The sequence below is a fragment of the Dermochelys coriacea genome, chromosome 3 (genome assembly GCF_009764565.3).
Source record: "Dermochelys coriacea isolate rDerCor1 chromosome 3, rDerCor1.pri.v4, whole genome shotgun sequence".
Classification (NCBI taxonomy): domain Eukaryota; kingdom Metazoa; phylum Chordata; order Testudines; family Dermochelyidae; genus Dermochelys; species Dermochelys coriacea.
Window position 1 is genome coordinate 153,005,369 of NC_050070.1, and position 18,591 is coordinate 153,023,959.

The 18,591-nt window shown below is 43.7% G+C and overlaps 1 protein-coding gene across 1 annotated transcript in view; it reads left to right on the forward strand.

Moving 5' to 3' along the window:
* DNAH8 (dynein axonemal heavy chain 8) overlaps positions 1-17,346 on the forward strand; it is a 617,537-nt gene extending 600,191 nt beyond the window's left edge. The window contains exons 90-93 of the mRNA XM_043511607.1: positions 4,032-4,184; positions 4,287-4,476; positions 16,192-16,313; positions 16,908-17,346. Of these exons, the coding sequence (XP_043367542.1) occupies positions 4,032-4,184; positions 4,287-4,476; positions 16,192-16,313; positions 16,908-17,195 (753 nt within the window). The 3' untranslated portion in view covers positions 17,196-17,346. The remainder of the gene's footprint in view (positions 1-4,031; positions 4,185-4,286; positions 4,477-16,191; positions 16,314-16,907) is intronic.
* Positions 17,347-18,591: the final 1,245 nt, after the last annotated feature.

Consider the following 18,591-nt stretch of genomic DNA (forward strand, 5'->3'; position numbering starts at 1 on the left):
AGAGAGCAATCATATCTCCCCTCAACCTTCTTTTAGTTAGGCTAAACAAGCCAAGCTCCTTAAGTCTCCTTTCATAAGACAAGTTTTCCATTCCTCGGATCATCCTAGTAGCCCTTCTCTGTACCTGCTCCAGTTTGAATTCATCCTTTTTAAACATGGGAGACCAGAACTGCACACAGTATTCTAGGTGAGTGCCATTCACCAGTGCCTTGTATAACAGTACTAAAACCTCCTTATCCCTACTGGAAATGCCTCTCCTGATGCATCCCAAAACCGCATTAGCTTTTTTCACAGCCATATCACATTGGCAGCTCATAGTCATCCTATGACCAACCAATACTCCAAGGTCCTTCTCCTCTTCCGTTACTTCTAATTGATGCGTCCCCAACTTATAACTTCCTTCATATCACCTGTGACAGTCACCGGAACTGCTCTTCTTGCTTTTGCAAGTGCTCTCAATGGACTGTGTTCTCCTGTATTTTATTGTAAATAGTTTAGTTAGTTCAGTTTTTACCCCATCTGAGGATTTCAGTTCATTCCTGGTGCCAAGGAATGCCTTAGTTACCAGGCTTTAAGCCCTGCATTAAGGTTATGTCCAGGAGTGACCTGCACTCAAGTTGCTTGAAGTGCCTCAAGGAAACTCATACTGGGGGAGTGTTGCCAAATTTGTAGGGACTTTAGGCTGCACACAAAGAAAAACTGTGAAGCCAGGTTAAAGTTTCTACTCATGGAGGTTGCCTTGAGCCCTCCATTTGAGCCAGGTTGGTCAGATTCAGCACCAAGTGCCTCCTATCATGTATGAGTCCCAGCACTGCTCACCATCCCCAGTGCCTAATAAGAGGCATAAAAAGCAGAGTGACAAAAGAGGGAGATCCCTGGCACTGAATCTAGGCATGGGGACAGGAGTAGATTGTGGTGGTAAAGCACTCCTCTACTTTGGTCCCACCGAAGATGGCACCATTGACTCCAGTGCCTAGGCATGTTCCATTGAGTCTGGAACCAGAAGGAGCTCCTTCCACCTCTGTGGCATCACACCATACTGATACTATCTCGGTACTGACCATGCTGGAAGTATTTGAGGCTGCCAGAAACCTCCTGACTCTGTCGGTGCCTGTATTGCTGGCAGTACAAGAGTCGACGCTGTTAGTGCCAGTGCACAAAGGAGAACCAACAGAATCCCTACAGCACTCAGAACCATGCCTGCCTCACGTACTCCTGATGGCTCATTCTTCGGTACCATCAAAGGGAAAATCTGTGATGCCCGCTTTCTCTGCAGGCCTCTCTACCAGTCACCAGCACCATCTGGAATGGTGCCTCCAGGGCCAGCGGAAAGAGAATCATTGTCTTCCAAATCAGAGGTCAGGTCCTACATTTCCTGTTCTCAGAGCCACTCCCACTACACCTCCTCCAGAAGTTTCCACCCTTTCATGGATCTGGTCACAGGAGTACCATCAAGCGGTTGGCCAGGAGGTCACTGGGTGCGTATGCCTATCCAGCGGCCTTTTGGAATTCAGGGGGCTTTGAGCCTATTTCCAGATCCTATTCCAAGCACTCCTATTTAGTGGCATTGCAATGGCGTGCACACCTACCCACCAGGTAGCAACTGTCGCTGACTTTGGTACTGAGCCAAGTACTGGACAGCAAGAGTCAGCTTAACAGGACCCTGCAAATCAAGAAAGGGAGGAAGGACATCCACAGGCAGTGCTGGCCTCCTCTTCCTCTTCCCTTAAAGAAGCAGTCTCGGGGTGGGGTAGAGGGGGAACATGTTGCCTCCCCCACATGACTATAAGGTGCACCAGGAATTGTTAGAGGGTTTCCTTAAGGATATACATACAAGTGGAGGAAGTAAAAGAATCCTCTCATTTCCTGATTGATATTTTAGTCACTGCAGGTCCTTCAAGAGTGGCCATGCCTTTCAATGAGACCATTATGGACTCAATTAAGGGTCTATGGCAGACTCCTGCATCCCTTTCCCCAACTTCAAAAAGGGCCGAGCACAAGTATTATGCACCTGCTCAAAGTTATGAGTTCCTTTACTCTCATCCCTTTACACCTTTCCCTCTTTCCCCCTGGTAGTGTCTGCTACCAATGAGAGAGAAAAAGCCTGGGACATTTGGGCACAACCCTGAAATGAAAAGATTCAAAAAAGTTAGGCATGTTTGATAGGAAAGTTTGTTCTGTTGTGGGATTCCAGCTCAGGATTGCAAACCAGCATGCACTTTTGGGCTAGTATGACTCGAACCTTTGGAACTCCATGCTAAAATTTAAAAACATGCCCCAAGAGGATGCTAGGCAGGAGTTTCCTCACTAGTGGATGAGGGAAAGTCAGCGGAAAGGGCCTCACTACAAGCTTCTGTGGATGTGGTTGGCTCAGCAGCCAGGCTTATGGCTTTCTCAGTGGCCATGCATAGGAGCTCCTGGTTACAGTCCTCTGGGCTCCTGCTGGAGGTCCAACAGACTGGGCAGGGACTTGGAGGGATCACTTGCATCACTTGGAGGGATCCTTGCTCCTTTCGGAGCAGACTGATGCTAAGCTCCATGGGATAAAGGCCTTGAGGGCAATATTAAAGTCCCTTGGGTGCACATCCCAGTCCCTTCCAGGAAGCAATTCAGGTCTCAGCAACCCCTTCAGTATTCTGCTCCAGCTGTCCAACAGGACCTGCAGAAAAAGAAGAGTAGAGGTTATAGGCATAGACTACCTCCTCCTTCTACTTCTGCACCAATGCCTGCCCCTCCTAGACATCCAGTTTGTTCCTAGCAGGCATTTTGATGGAACACTCAGAGATGCTGTACCAGTTCCCAGAATGCCAGACCCCTTGTGTTTGTAAACAACCTTTCCCATTTCCTCAGTGCTTGGTCCCATATGACCATGGACTGTTGGGGGTTAAGCACTGTGGAAGTGGGATAGATCTTCCATTTTATTTCTATCCCTCTTTCCCACCCTCCTTCCCAGTCCCTCTTCACGGACACCTCACACAAAGAATTTCAGATCCAGAAGGTTCAAACTCTCCTTCAGATTGGAGACACAGAGGAGTTTCCACAGAATTTAAGAGGGAAGGGTTGCTACTTCCATTATTTCCTCATCCTGAAAGCCAAGGGATCCCTCAGATCTATTTTAGGCCTGTGTTGGCTCAACAACTATCTCAAAAAGATAAAGTTTCACATGATCACCATGCCATCCCTTATTCCCTCTCTGGATCCTGTTGACTGATATGCCACCCTTGATTTAAGAGATGCATACATTCAAGTATCAATATACCATGGGCAAAGAATGTTCCTCATATTCATAGTGAAACACTGGCATTACCAGTTCTTGATGCTTACATTCGGCCTGTCAGCAGCACTCGGGTGTTCACAAAACATATGGCTGTGGTATCGGCATTCCTCAGGAGACTAGGAGTGCAGGTCTTCCCTTGCCTGGATGACTGGCTAGTCACGGGTCAATCCAAACCCAAGATTATATCCAGCATGGCACTGTTAACACAAATCTCCAATTACAAGCGCAGGATGTCAAGCCAGCTAAAGTGGAGCACCCACAGGGACAACCATCTTGAAGAACCTCAGTTACTGCACAAGGTGAGTAACCTTCTCTTCAGTCATGGTTTCAGCTATTGGACTGTATGAACCCATGTGCTTCACTGTCCTTGCTTACTTTCACTGTCACAAATGTTCCCCTTCCTCAAATTTCACCAGGGCCTTTTTGCCTAACTTTCTGCTTTGCAGATCTAACAAATCATATCTTGATGCTAACTCAGCCATCTAAGGACCTGTTACAAGATCCTTGATTATTTTTTGTCAGAAACTGAATCTCTTAGAAAAAGATGGAGTCAATAAAAATATTTACTGACTTCCCTTGCATCCCCCTTCCTCCTTCTAAAAATCCCACTGGGTTGTGTTTCCACAATCCCAAATCACAGGCCTATCATTTATTTTTCTCAGTACTAAAAAAGCATTAAACTATCGTATACAACAATACTTGCAAAACTTCAAAACGTAATTGACTTGTTTTCTCTACACTTCCTATATTTTAGGTGAAAGCCCGTTTAATAAAGATGGGACACCTTAATTCTATAAATATTTTTCTTCGTCAAGAAATTGACCGAATGCAAAAGGTTATTACAATACTCCGAAATAGTCTGAATGATCTTAAGTTAGCCATAGAAGGAACCATTATTATGAGTGAGGTGAGTAAATGCGTCTTTCTCATAAAAAAAAGTACTCACTTTATAACTAACACATTTCAGTTGTTACAGGTAATTCATTAATTATTATTTTCACTTTTTCAGAATTTGAGAGATGCACTTGATAATATGTATGATGCTCGAATTCCTCAGCTGTGGAAAAGGGTATCTTGGGATTCTTCAACACTTGGATTCTGGTTTACTGAACTCCTGGAAAGAAATACCCAGTTCCATACCTGGATATTTGAAGGGAGACCAAATGTGTTTTGGATGACTGGATTCTTTAATCCACAAGGTATGTACTGTCAGGATTTTGCTAATGTTTATAGTACAGTGTATTATGTTTAATCACAATTTGATACATTTCACTACATATGTAATTTAATGTAGTAGATGAAAAATGATGAAATAATGAGTAGTTGTTTTCTTCAGTTCAGGAGTCTGGGTTATGGACCTAATGTAACAAAAATTGATAACATAGCTTCTAAAGAAAATATATTTTTATTTCCTGATTTCCTTATGACTTGTAACATTTCATCTAATTTTAAACTGCAAGTTGCAAGTACTGGAGAGTTGCATTCTGCCGCAACAGGTAATTTAGCAACTGCACAGTAGCCAAACCAGATATGAGTACATTGTGAGGGAACCAGTTTTGTACATTGTAGAGAAATATTTGTTGGCTTGTTTTGTTAATCTAGATCAGATTGGTTCATTATAGGTAGGAGGTGGAATCCTCTCTCTTTCATTCTAAGCTACCAGTCTTACAATGTAAACTCTTTGAGTCAGGTAATATATTTTACTCTCTGATTTGTAAAGTGCCACATACATTTGCAATATTACATAAATAAACAGTAGTAATGAAACCCTATTATGTAAATATTCCACCAGGGACAAATCTTTTCTTGACTTCTCAGTGGCTATTTGTATCTTCAACCACTTCATAAATCTTGATATCCTGTCCTCTATTGGTCAACTTCTTGCGAGGACATTGTTGCAAGCTTCACTAGATGCCACTGACACAGCTGCCTGCTCCATCTCAACAGCAGCAGTGCTGCAGGAGCTTCCTGGCTTTATCTTTCTGGCTTTCCAAGGGAGATCCAGTCCACTGTGGAGGACCTTCCTTTCAAAGCATCCAAATTATCTGCAGAAAAGGCAGATGAATCCCTCCATACACTAAAAAAATTCCGGAGCCACTTTGCACTCGCTGGAAGTTTACACACTTGCACAAAAAAAGGAGCTATAGTAAATCCCAGATGGCACAGATATCCTGGCCTCCTCAATTGCCTCCTCCCCAGAGGGGATGTACATCCCTTCCCCCTTCTCCCCCCTTGAACACTGTGGTCTCAATTCACACACAATTGCTGGCCTTGATGGAAACTCGTACTATTCGGGTATATATGTCACATGCTTGATGGGGGGTGCTCTGTCAGGATTTGCAATGTTATGTGCAATGAGGAAGTGGGACCACCAGTTTGCACTGCCTACCGCTCACGTACCCAGCCAGTTCTGGGCTTAACTCACGGCTAATCGCTTGCTGGTGGTTTGTCCAAGTCCTCCATAACACACCCCTTAGTTAAACAGTATATAACCCTCTGATACTTGTCGCCCTTCCCAATTGGTACCCTTTTTTAACCCCTATGCTTGGATTACACGTGTCTAGGTTCCTTTTCACTTAAATTTTAAAAAGCAGGAGCAAAATGTGTCTAAAAGGGATGAGAGACTTCTATCCCTAGCCTAATGAGGTGGTAAACTCAACATACTCACCTCTCTTTGGATGTCAGTCTCTGACTCCCAATCAGTTCACAAACTTGCATCCCATCCTCGTTGCCATCTGAAGGAACAGAAATGGACACTGTGTAGAGTCAAGCACAAGGGTTTATTACGCAGAGCATTGGCGGAGTGTCACTTTGCTTATCAGGCTCAGTGAGACTGCTAAACAATTGATTACAATTGATTATATAGGGTGCTTATGGGCGGAGAGAAGAGATGGGGAGGGAGTTCCCGAGCCCCTTCTAGCAGCAAGACAAGATTAGCACAATAAACCAATAGTCTAAAAGATTACATAATGGCTCTGCCCATCGCTCAGGTTAACATGTTGCTAATACACAGGTGTTTTCCCTCAAATTTTTCCTATTGCAATGTGTAGGTTAAATCCTGATTTTTTGGGGTCTATAGGAATGAGGTAGTTCTTCCAATTGGCCAACAGGTACATTCCTGGGGGTTTAAAGCAAAAAGACAGTAAAAAGCACATGGCAATAGATATTATCTTAGGGTTCACCATTTTGTTTCTGAAAACTAGAAGCGGCATCTGTAAGGGAGGATATGTCTGTGCAAGGGAGGATGTCATATCTCATACTGACATGTTAGGCCTCTCCCTGAACTCTGGTTGGCATTTGGGGAGTTTGTCTGTATCTCCTTCCTGCACCGGGGAGTAGACTTTGAGGCTCCTCTCAGTGCATTGTGTGCCTGTAACTCATGATAAGGACACCCAATTACTACTCACCATCTGGTGTTATGCTGACTCTGCTTATCTAGTTAAAACAAAGCAAGGTTGTCTCCTGTTCACCCAGCTTTTCTTTAGCCATATATTGTTCATTGTTAGCTAGGCCCCAGGCCTCTGACCAAGCTGTGGAATTTGGGCCTATGTGAAAAGCTCTTAATAGAGACTGTGGTTAAGATCTTACATACGTATTAATGAGTGTTAGCCTTTCAGATACAATGCTTTAAGATGGTTACTTTGGCAACAATAATCCCATCTCTAGGCCAGGGGGACTGGTTCTTGGCCCTCGACCTATAAGATGCTTACTTTGATATCACAATCCACTCATCCTACAGAAGGTTTCTAAGAGTCACTCTCGGACAAGACCACTTTCACAACAAGGTGCGCCCATTCTGTCCATCATCCTCACCCAGAGTGTTCTCAAAGATCTTTTCTGTGGCACTGGTACACATTTGCAAACAAGTAATTACGATATTCCTATATTTAGCTGATTGCCTGCTCAAAGCACACTTTGATGATGATTTGAGGGTCACACGAAAGACTATGGACCTATTTCTTCAACTGGGACTACAATTAAACATCCAAAAGTCCACATTAACTCCATTTATCCATAGGGGCCTACCTAGCTGCAGTAGAGGCCAAAGCTTTCCTTACCTCACACAGGTTCAGTACCTTAGACAACTTAATCTCAACAGATCAGACCAGACCTCAGTCAGAAACTGTCTTCAACTGCTGGGACACGTGGAAGTGGGCACCTTTTTAATAAGTCACGTAAGACTCCACATACACTCCCTTCAAGGATGGCTCAGTACAGTGTACATACAAGCACACACAGCTTAAACTTTTATCGATGCCCTTGTCAGTCAATACCTCCCTCGACTGGTGGAAAGACCCTCACAATGTCTGTGCAGGTGTTCCCTTCACTCAGCCAACTGCAATGTTAATATTGACAACAAATACATCCCTATTTGGATAGGGAGCCCACCTGGACACCCATGCTATTTAAGGCAAATGGTCCCCACTTGAATCCACATTACTGGATATCAATTTACTGGAACTCAGAGCAGTCAGGAATGCCTGTACACATTTCCTACCACTGATCGGGGCAACATATAAAGATTATGGCAAACATAAACCACCAGGGAGGAGTAAGATCACCTTCCCTTTGGGCTGAGGCAGTGAAACTCTAGAATTGGTATATCTGCTACCACAGCAACATCTCAGCAGCTTACCTCCTGGACATAGAGAATACTACAGCAGACGCTTTCAACAGGAAATTTCCCAGGATCATGAATGGGAAATATACTCTACCATTCTTCACAGCATATATCTACGTTGGGGAGTCCCAAAGATAGACTTATTCGCTGAAGCCAGAAACAAGAAGTGCTCCCAGTTCTGCTTCAGGGCTGGCCTGAGTCATCACTCTCTTTGAGATGCCTTTCTTCTACACTGGAACACAGGTCTCTTCTATGCCTTTCCACCAATTCCTCTAAAATCCAAGGTTCTTCTCAAGACAAGAAAAGAAAGAGTCAGAGTTATACTTATAGCTCGCATGTGTTCAAGACAACATGGTTTCCATACCTTACTCAACTGGCGACTTGCCTACCAATCACTCTCCAGCCTGTTCCTCATCTCCTTTCTCAGGATGCTGGTCGGATCCAGCACCCCATCTACAGGTTCTCTGACTCCAGGTGTGGCTCCTCAATAGTTCTAAAGGTAGGAAATGACCTGTTCTGAGGATTTAAAAATGGTGCTGCTACGTAGCAGGAAACAAACTACTCATCACACGTATATTCAAAAGTGGAAGAGATTCCAACTCTGGTGTGACTCAAGACACATTACTCCTACATCCTTTCTACTACTGCTTGTGTTAGAGTACATCCTAGAACTAAAAGGGTCAGGATTATTGCTAAACTCCATAACACAGCATATATCTACGTTGGGGAGTCCCAAAGATAGACTTATTCGCTGAAGCCAGAAACAAGAAGTGCTCCCAGTTCTGCTTCAGGGCTGGCCTGAGTCATCACTCTCTTTGAGATGCCTTTCTTCTACACTGGAACACAGGTCTCTTCTATGCCTTTCCACCAATTCCTCTAAAATCCAAGGTTCTTCTCAAGACAAGAAAAGAAAGAGTCAGAGTTATACTTATAGCTCGCATGTGTTCAAGACAACATGGTTTCCATACCTTACTCAACTGGCGACTTGCCTACCAATCACTCTCCAGCCTGTTCCTCATCTCCTTTCTCAGGATGCTGGTCGGATCCAGCACCCCATCTACAGGTTCTCTGACTCCAGGTGTGGCTCCTCAATAGTTCTAAAGGTAGGAAATGACCTGTTCTGAGGATTTAAAAATGGTGCTGCTACGTAGCAGGAAACAAACTACTCATCACACGTATATTCAAAAGTGGAAGAGATTCCAACTCTGGTGTGACTCAAGACACATTACTCCTACATCCTTTCTACTACTGCTTGTGTTAGAGTACATCCTAGAACTAAAAGGGTCAGGATTATTGCTAAACTCCATAACAGTGCCTCTCACAGCCATCACAACTTTCCATCGTAAGATAGATCGTTATTCTGTTTTGGCCCATGCTATAACAAGGTTTCTCAAGGATATGAGTAACCTCTTCCCACAAATCTGGTGCCCTACTCTGGCATGGGACCTCAGCCATGTCCTCAAGTGTCTTATGAGGCTTCCCTCTGAACTCCTGGCCACCTGCTCTCTTCTACACCTCTCGACGAAAACTGCATTCCTAGTGTCCATTTCGTCTGCTCAGAGAGTGGGAGAGATAGGTGCTCTAATAGCAAAGACAAAGTTAAATTACGACTGCACCCCAAGTTCCCACCAAAATTATCTTCAGACTTCCATATACATCAGCGTATCCACCTTCCAGACTTTTTTCTGAAACTGCACCAGGACAAAAGGGAGATGGCTTTACATACACTTGATGGCAGGAGAGCATTAGCCTTCTATTTGGCTAGGAGTAAACCCTTCAGGAAATCTCCCATACTATTTCTCTCCATTGCGGGCAGATCAAAGGGATCCTCATTTCTGAGGGTATGTCTACATTACCCGCTGAATCGGCGGGCAGCAATCGATCCAGCGGGGATCGATTTATTGTGTCTAGTCTAGATGCGATAAATCGATCCCTGAGCACTCTCCTGTCAACCCCTGTACTCCATCGCCGCGAGAGGCGCAGGCGGACTCGACAAGGGAGCGGCTGCAGTCGACTCACCGTGGTGATGACACCACAGTAAGTTGATCTAAGTACGTTGACTTCAGCTACATTATTCATGTAGCTGAAGTTGCGTAACTTAGATCGATTCCCCCCGCCCCCAGTATAGACCAGGGCTCAACAAAGACTCTCTAGATGGATATCGGACTGCATTACCCATTGCTATTACACTCACAACCTTCAACCTCCCTCTAGAGTTTGAACTCACTCCACGAGATCTCTCTCCACTTCCATAGCCTTCCTCAAGGACATACCAGTCGCAGAAATATGCAGAGCAGTGACTTCGACTTCTGCTCATACATTTGCTGAACATTATTCAGTCACCCACGACTCAGCATCCGATGCCATAGTTGGCTCCACTGTTTTATCCTCAATCCTAAACTTGACTCAGAAGCCCCACCCTCTATTAGGGGCACTGCTGCAGTCACCTACAGTGGAGCACCCATAGACACACTACTCGAAGAAGAAGAAAAGGTTACTCATCTTGTGCATTAACTGTGCACTAATTAATTTACAGATGATGTGTGTCCCTGTGCGTGCTCCACTACCCACCCTCCTCCCGTCTGCTTCGGAGTTATTACCAATGAGCTCTGTGATAGAGAAGGAACTCAGGGTGGATTGCCTGCACAGTTCTATCTAGCCCTGATGAAGGGCATGAGACTGGGAGAGCACATGTCAGGCCAAATGGATACTGCTCCCTAAAATCTCCAATCTGAGGCACAGGGGGTGCAAATACACCTGGAGTGGAGCACCCATAGGGACACACATCTCAAAGAACCACAATTACTGTGCAAGGTGAGTAACCTTTTCTTCTGTCTAGGTAATCTTATCCATTCTCACAGGTTTGACTGCTATCTCTAAGCCAGTGATTCACAAATCTATTTTTCTGGACTGTTGACCTTTTCTTCCTTTATTCTGGCTGCATTTCAACCTGCCTCTATGACATCTCCATGTAGCTGTCTCACTGGCAGTATAAACCAAACATGGCTAAAAGTTTTCATCTTTCCTCCCAAACTTTTCCCCGTTCTTCCATTCTTAGTAACCTTTGACAACACTGCCATCCTTTTAGGAACTCAGGGCAATGGTTTTGATATCTTTTTTTACTCCCCTTTCTCCAGGCCATATCCAGTTCTTGTAGCCTTTTCTTCAGCCCAACGTCTCCCACAATTCTGATATGTATGAACTATTGTCTACAGTTTCTGGAGGCAGTTCAGAACTGCTGCACAGCTTGTGCTAGCCATACGCTCTCTCCTCCAGCTTCCTGCCAGATCTTCTGCTTCCATGGCAGCAGTCAAGTGGTGGTTTGCTTCACTCCTATCCTTTTAGATTTTTTATTTTTAACCATTTTTCAGGCAGTTAAAGTGTTTGTATTTATTTTCAAACCTTCCGGCCTCCTCCTGGGCTTGGATCTGAAGAGTTCAAAGCCTCCGGCCTTCTCTGCCCCCTTTCAGGGATGGTAGCGCAGCCATGCAAGTACTGGATTCTGAGCAGCACGGTGGTCACACCTATCCAGAGCCTTCACTGCAGCACCTGCGCAGCAATTTCAAAGCCACAGCCATACCTGTTTAGACCAAAAGTATTTTCATATATTTAGTAGGAAAGCTTTCTTCATGGTAAACAAGCAGCTCATCTTCCAAAGGTATGATCCTTGCTTGGAGTGAGATGGTGCAGGTTCTTTCTTAGTCAGAGCCTTGATATGATTTGTGATGAGCAATGGATTCTAACTTGGTAGCTATTAGGATGTCATGATACACCCGTGACAGTGCATCCAGACTTACAGCTGAGGAGCTATTGATGGAAACATTCGAGAAATTAATAGCTGAGACGACAGAGAGGCTTCAACTCTCTCACTGTCAAAGCCATCACAGCAGTCCATTGGTTGCTACCAACACCCAGGGTATCCAAGAAGGAACTAAGTACCCTGGACAGGAGGGGGGAATCTGGAGCAGAAGCTTCCAAGGAAACCTAGATACATTTTCTATTCTCCCCTCTCCACCCAGAGTCTTAGGTGACTGGTAATAGTCACAGTAAGGCACACACTGCCACAATCCAGATTCTGAATCTCCTCCATGTGCATGGCTTTGCAGTAACACAAGGAAAAGCTCTCTGATTCACCTGACAAATGTAATTCACCTGGGAATGGAGACAGACACTTTGGTGACAAAGATCTACCCATCACTAGATTGATTCCAGAAGATCCAGGATTTAATATGAATGGACAAGTGAATGAAGCCAAACATAGCTCAATATCTTTAGACATTAGGCCTTCTGGTCTCATGCATATGAGTCTCCACGTGGGTAAGATCACATATCAAGTGTGTTAGGGGGCTAATTCCTTCACCCACTTACTTCCCTGGTCCTTCTCGCATGAACAGAGAGCAACAATAGCCAAAGTCCAAAGGTGCAAACAATTCGGTGTTTATTGGAGTGAACTTCCAGCAAGCATGATTCCAGTTTCCTTCCTTAGTGTCCCCCTTCCCAGCTCTGACACCACAGAGCCTTATCTGTGTCCCCGTTCCCATTCCTGCTCTTAGCTAAACATGATTCCAATTTCCCCACCCCCATTCCCTGTTCCCATTTCCCCCCCCACACACACATACTTTCTGATTGACTGCAGACTACATAGTAAAACTTGAGTTCTGCTTAGCTACACCTTAACCAATCATTTTACTGAAATTTAACTAACCAATCCTAACATATTGTAACATGACTATTTAACCAATTATATCCCACCACCTTAATTAGTTTATACCCAGCAAAATTAATTATACAGCAGACAGAAACAATCACAGAACCAGACAGAGATTATACAGACAAACAATAGGGAAATGGGGACTACAGTGATAGAACAACAAAGAAATGAGGATTTCACATCCCAGCTATTGATAAATGAGTTCTTGCCAGACAGGATGCTATCAAACTAAGTTTCCTTTTATATTTTCTAGGCACTTCCCTTTCTCTGGAGGCGATAGACATTATCAGGAAAGGACTATATTCCTAACAGCCCAATAGCACCTTATTTCAATGTGACTAGTTTGGAATGTGAGGATGTGACCAGTCGCTTTCCAGCTTATGGCTGCCTCTGTTGCTTAGCCAAAGGCCTTAGCCTAAGCATAGCGCCTCAGACTGTCACAGTAAGAGAAGGCTCTTACACCGGCAGACAGTGATTTTGATTCTTTCTTTTATACCTCTATAACTAGCCAAGTGATAAGAATACACCTAAATTCTTAGAGTATAGACCTTTCCAGACAGGCCTGAATATCTATATCCTAACAAAAAGAAAAGGAGTACTAGTGGCACCTTAGAGACTAACAAATTTATTAGAGCATAAGCTTTCGTGAGCTACAGCTCACTTCATCCGATGAAGTGAGCTGTAGCTCACGAAAGCTTATGCTCTAATAAATTTGTTAGTCTCTAAGGTGCCACAAGTACTCCTTTTCTTTTTGCGAATACAGACTAACACGGCTGCTACTCTGAAATATATCCTAACAAAGTGTGTTCCGGCCTTTCTTCTGAGAGTGTGGGACTGTGAGGAGCTGCACTTACCAGTGGTACCAAATCATGATTAGGTGCTGGATCATGATTCTCCTCCATCTCTAGAGTCCTCTGCAGGTGGTGGCTCTGGCACAGTGGTGGTCTCCTTTCCAGTAGACAGTAACTCAGCCCTCTGGCCAGGTCACCAGTGGAGTCTGCCCCTTTCTGGTGTTGGTGGGATAACAGTCCAACAAAATATGTAAGTCCAACATCCCAAACAAAAGAGCCTTCAGCTTATAGACAGGGTTCTGAGGGCTGCACACCCTGTCTCAGAGCTTACAGTGTCTCTATCCCCCTTAGCTCAGGGGCCCTTTGCAGGAAGTGAATTGGTAGGAGAGGCCAGGCCATCCCTCCCAACTAGGCTCCAACCCAGGAGCCCTATGAAAGGCAGTGATATCAAACACCCAGGAGTGCTTCAGAACTGCTTCCTTTGGTCACTTCCTGCCACTTACCCACCCAGTCCAGGTTCTGGTCAGAAAGCCTCACAAATGATTCACCAGACAATGGAGTGAAGGGTTCCCTAGGGCTTAGGGAATGGCTGGTCCTCCCCTAGGGGCTGGGGTAGCTGTTACTTGTAGACTTCACTCCTGCAGTTGGGCTTCAGCTGGGCCCTTTCTCAGGAACTCCCAAGGTAGGACCTATCCTATCTGCCCCCTTCTGAGCTATCTGGCTCTCTTTTAAGCTCCCCCTCCAACTGGACCGACTCTGCAGGTGTGGCAGGGTGGAGCCACATGGGCCCAAACTGCTCCTTTACCCTTTCTATTCCAGTGTAGGGTTTATATAGCTCATCACAAGGATCATTCCCCGGAGTGAATGCAACACCAGGTGCTGGTTCCCAACCTGATGCTGGATCCCCTAAGATGATGGACAGTTCCACAGAATGTCCCATATGCTTTCCAGGTTTGCAGGTTGTCACAACACACACCAGTCTGAAGGAATGGGGAGCACTTCTGGGACCCAGCACAATGCTGAGTATCTGGAGCTCCAGGAAAGGAACCACAACATCAAGTTCTTGGAGGTCACAGCTGTCAAACTAGCTCTGCTAAGATTCCAAAGCTGCCTACAGGGCAATCCCATCTTGGTCCAACCAGACAACATGTCCATGGTTGCATACATAAACAACCAAGAGGGAACAAGGAGCATAGCTCTACATGCAGAAATAGTGGAGACAATGGAATGGGTAAACAAGACTCTCCCTTCCTTAAAGGTGAGACACATAAAGAGAGAACAGAAACAAAAGGCAGACGCAAAATCAACTACTTGGAGTAATGCCTGAACCAGAAGTCTTTACTTTGATCTCTCAGACGTTTGGTCTCCCCTATCAACCTTCTTTGCCAAATGCAAGAATGCAAAATGGCCAGAAGTCTTCACCTGGGAAACAAACTCTTAGTCCATGGGGACAAATGCTTTGTTGCACAGATGGCTGCAAGGCCTGCTATATGCCTTCCTGCCCTTCCCTCTCCTAGGGAAGATGATCCAAAATGTAAGGTGAGAAAAAGCAAGGGTGATAGTGGTAGCTTCATACTGGCCAAGGAGACCCTGGTTCTCTTATCTGATAGAATTCAAGATGGAACCACAGTTAGATTATAATATCAAACATGTTTTTTCCAAGGCCTGTCCTGCATTCAGTCTCAGATTGTCCTGCTATTGAAAGGAAAGTGTTAGTTGCACTTGGCGTATCTTTCAAAGTGATCAGGATGCTGCTCTCATCCAGGAGAATTTACATGCTAAAAACCTATGGACCAAGTTCAGTCTCTGGTGCCAAGAGAACAACACTGATCCAAGGGATCCTGGAATTCTGGCCACTCTGGACTTTCTTCAGGGAGGTGCAGATAAAGGCCTTCAGCCCAGCACCATAACACACCAGGTATTAGCCCTAAGTAGTGTACTCTTTGCAGGATCCTTGGGCTTCTTGGTAGAATCATCAGGTATCCAGATTTCTCAGAGCAATCAGACTGGACAGACCATTGGTCAAAGTGATCTTCCCTAAGTGGGACCTACCATTGGTGTTGAAAGTTGTAACCACCCATCCCTTTGACCCTATGACTTCCTTCATTCTGCCCACGGAAACAGCACCCAGCCAAAAAGCAGTGGTGCACCCTAAATATCAAAAAAGCACTGAAGATTTACATCAAGCGTACAAAATCCATGAGGAGATCAGGCTCCTTTTTCATTTCCTTTCAGCCTGAGGTGCCAAGGATTTAAAGTATCCAAGCTGTCCAAAGATGCTGTCATTTGAATATGAGATCTATGATTGCCCTTAACTGCATGCCATCTGTCAACACCTCCAGGAATCCAGGTTGTTTTTCCATAGATCTGTGCTTTTGTGCTATCTAAGAGTAAATTGTGTGTGTTTAGAAATTCATTTGTAGAATCTGTATGTTATTTGCTTATTCTGTCCAATAGTTCCCGAAGAGGGAAATAGTAAACCAAAGGGTCCATAGCTTTGGTGGAACTTTGTGAGCATGCAACAGCTACTGCGGAGGCTTGAGAGAACTGGCACTAGTTTCAAGACCTAGGCAGAGCCTCACTGCCAAGAGGGGTGTCAAACATAGGGTCCATACCTGATGTATGTCCCTAAAGGCCCAGAGCCAGTGCCTAAATTCTGCCTATCCCCAACAAGCCAAGAGCAGATACCCCACATTTGGGTCCAGTCTAGTAGCCTAGGGAGTGTCCACTAGGTTTTTTCAGTTCTTTTGCTCAGATGACTTTCACTAAATCCTGTGGCTTGACTTTTCAGGCTTCCTGACAGCAATGAGACAAGAAGCAACTCGAGCACATAAAGGCTGGGCGTTAGATACAGTTACAATACATAATGAAGTTTTAAAGCAATCTAAAGAAGAAATCACAACACCCCCTGCTGTATGTATGACATATGAAGATATTTTTGTATTAAATTCTGTATTTAATATATATTTTTTCATACTTAAGGCATTTCAAATGGCTAGAAGAAAAGTTGACACTGTATTCGCCTCACAGTTTTTATCCATTTTACAAGTTAAATACAAATCACAGAAAATGTGAGGATTCTTACTTTCTCTTTTGCAGCTTATAAATATAAGTTTTATTAAAGAAATGTTCAAATATTCACACTAAACTACACTAACTATCTCTTGGGTTCTGTGTTGAACTGAAATTGAAAACATCTGTGCTATTTGCTAAATAATGGGACAAAGGTGCACCTATCAAAATGTATCTATTCTTCAGCCATGGAATAATTATGGCATATATTTTTACCATTTATGTAAGGTACTTCAGAATGAATGTTAGGTAGTATCTTCTATTTGGTGAAGTCACTTACTCAACTAACTAATCTCCATTCATTTCAATCACATTATCCTTCTAACTATAATACACATGCTTATTTTGAGAGGTTTAAATTAATTATTCATTCATTATTCATAAGTTAAACCAGATAACATATATGCATAACATATCTGCTCACTCTCCACACAGGAAGGGGTTTATATTTACGGACTGTACTTGGATGGAGCAGGCTGGGACAGACGTAATAGTAAACTCACTGAACCTACACCAAAGATTCTCTTCACAATACTCCCTGTGGTGCACATATTTGCTGTTAACACAATTGGTCCCAAGGATCCCAAACTCTATGTTTGTCCTATTTACAAGAAACCCAGGAGGACGGATCTGACCTACATCACTGTGATTTATTTAAGGACAATTGTATCTCCAGATCACTGGATACTGAGAGGAGTGGCACTCCTGTGTGATATCAAGTAAACCCTGTTCTTCAGACTATGACAGAAACTTTATAGACTTTGGCACATGTAACCAGTTATACCTATCCTAAGCTGCCTTTTTTCTAATGATTTAATATTTTGCCCTTTTACCCATTGTATTAAATCTTTTAAATGAATAATTTAAATGCAAGTTCTAAGAATGATTCTTTTCTCTTTCAGTCTAAAGAAGTTATTGAACTGGTGATGGAAATTATTATTTCACTGGTGATGTTTTTAAAGTCAAGTATCTCAGTAACTAACATTTGAGAGTTTGCATAACAATACTTAAAAGCAAAATAAAGATAGTTTTAAATAATAAAATGAGTGGAAGATGTTATTAAAAAGAAAAACATACAGTTGTTTTCTCATTATTTCTGCTGCCTGTTATTCATATCAGGTTTCAGTCAGATTAGAAGAAAACAGACTGCAATACAAAACGTTACAAAATGAAGCTTTATTTTACTTCAGATACAAGTTTTAAAAGCAACACTGGACAGCGAATCATAAATTTGAATATTAAACATAAAACTTTTCTGTCTAACATAGAGAAAACTTGACCCATACTTTCTGCAGGGAAGTTTCATGGTTCATTGCACAGTGCTAAACAATGTAGAAGTAGCAAAACTGCACTTTGAGTGTTTGTAAGCGATCCTCATGCATTTCCCTTTGGGCCATTGGACAGTGAGCAATATGTCCTGTATTCAGTTTAGCTGATATATGTATTGAAAAAAAAGGAGTCCTGATATGTGTAGAAACAAACCTGAAGAATCAGAGTAGAGTGCAGATTGGTTTACTGTCAGTGCTACTGTAACTGAAATACTGGGTCAAAATATGTACAGCTACTGTTACTGCCCTTCCTCCCTCCCAGTTTAACACTTTGCTGGTGCATAGACCAGAATGTTTGGAGTGCAGATCACAGTGCTCCCTACGCTGCCTGGTGTACATACACAAGTGCAGTTAACACTGAGCAAAAAGACCATCAAGATGTCCAATCTAACCAATGCATTTAATAACCCAAGCAGATTTGTGCTTGCCCGTGAGACTTTATTTTGGCTTGCACAGCTTCTTCATTCATCTTCCACAAATGTACTATATCTCTTCCCTATGGAATTCAGGGGCAATCCGGTGCCATTGCTGGGGGATCTAGGACTAAGTCCCACCTCTCATAGCAAGCCACCAAAAGTTCTGCCTGCAGTAGTGGAACATTGTGGCAGTTCAGTTTCTTTGGACCAGTTTGTTTTATCATATTAATTTTTTGGGGGGGTTGACAATGGCAATCTCATTTCAGCTTCTGGCTCCTCTCTCCCTCCAGTCATCTGAGGAATCACCAGAAAACTGAGGCTCTAATCTTCGGTGCCTTCTAGTATAGACCCTTTTTTGTGTTTATGTGTCCCTAT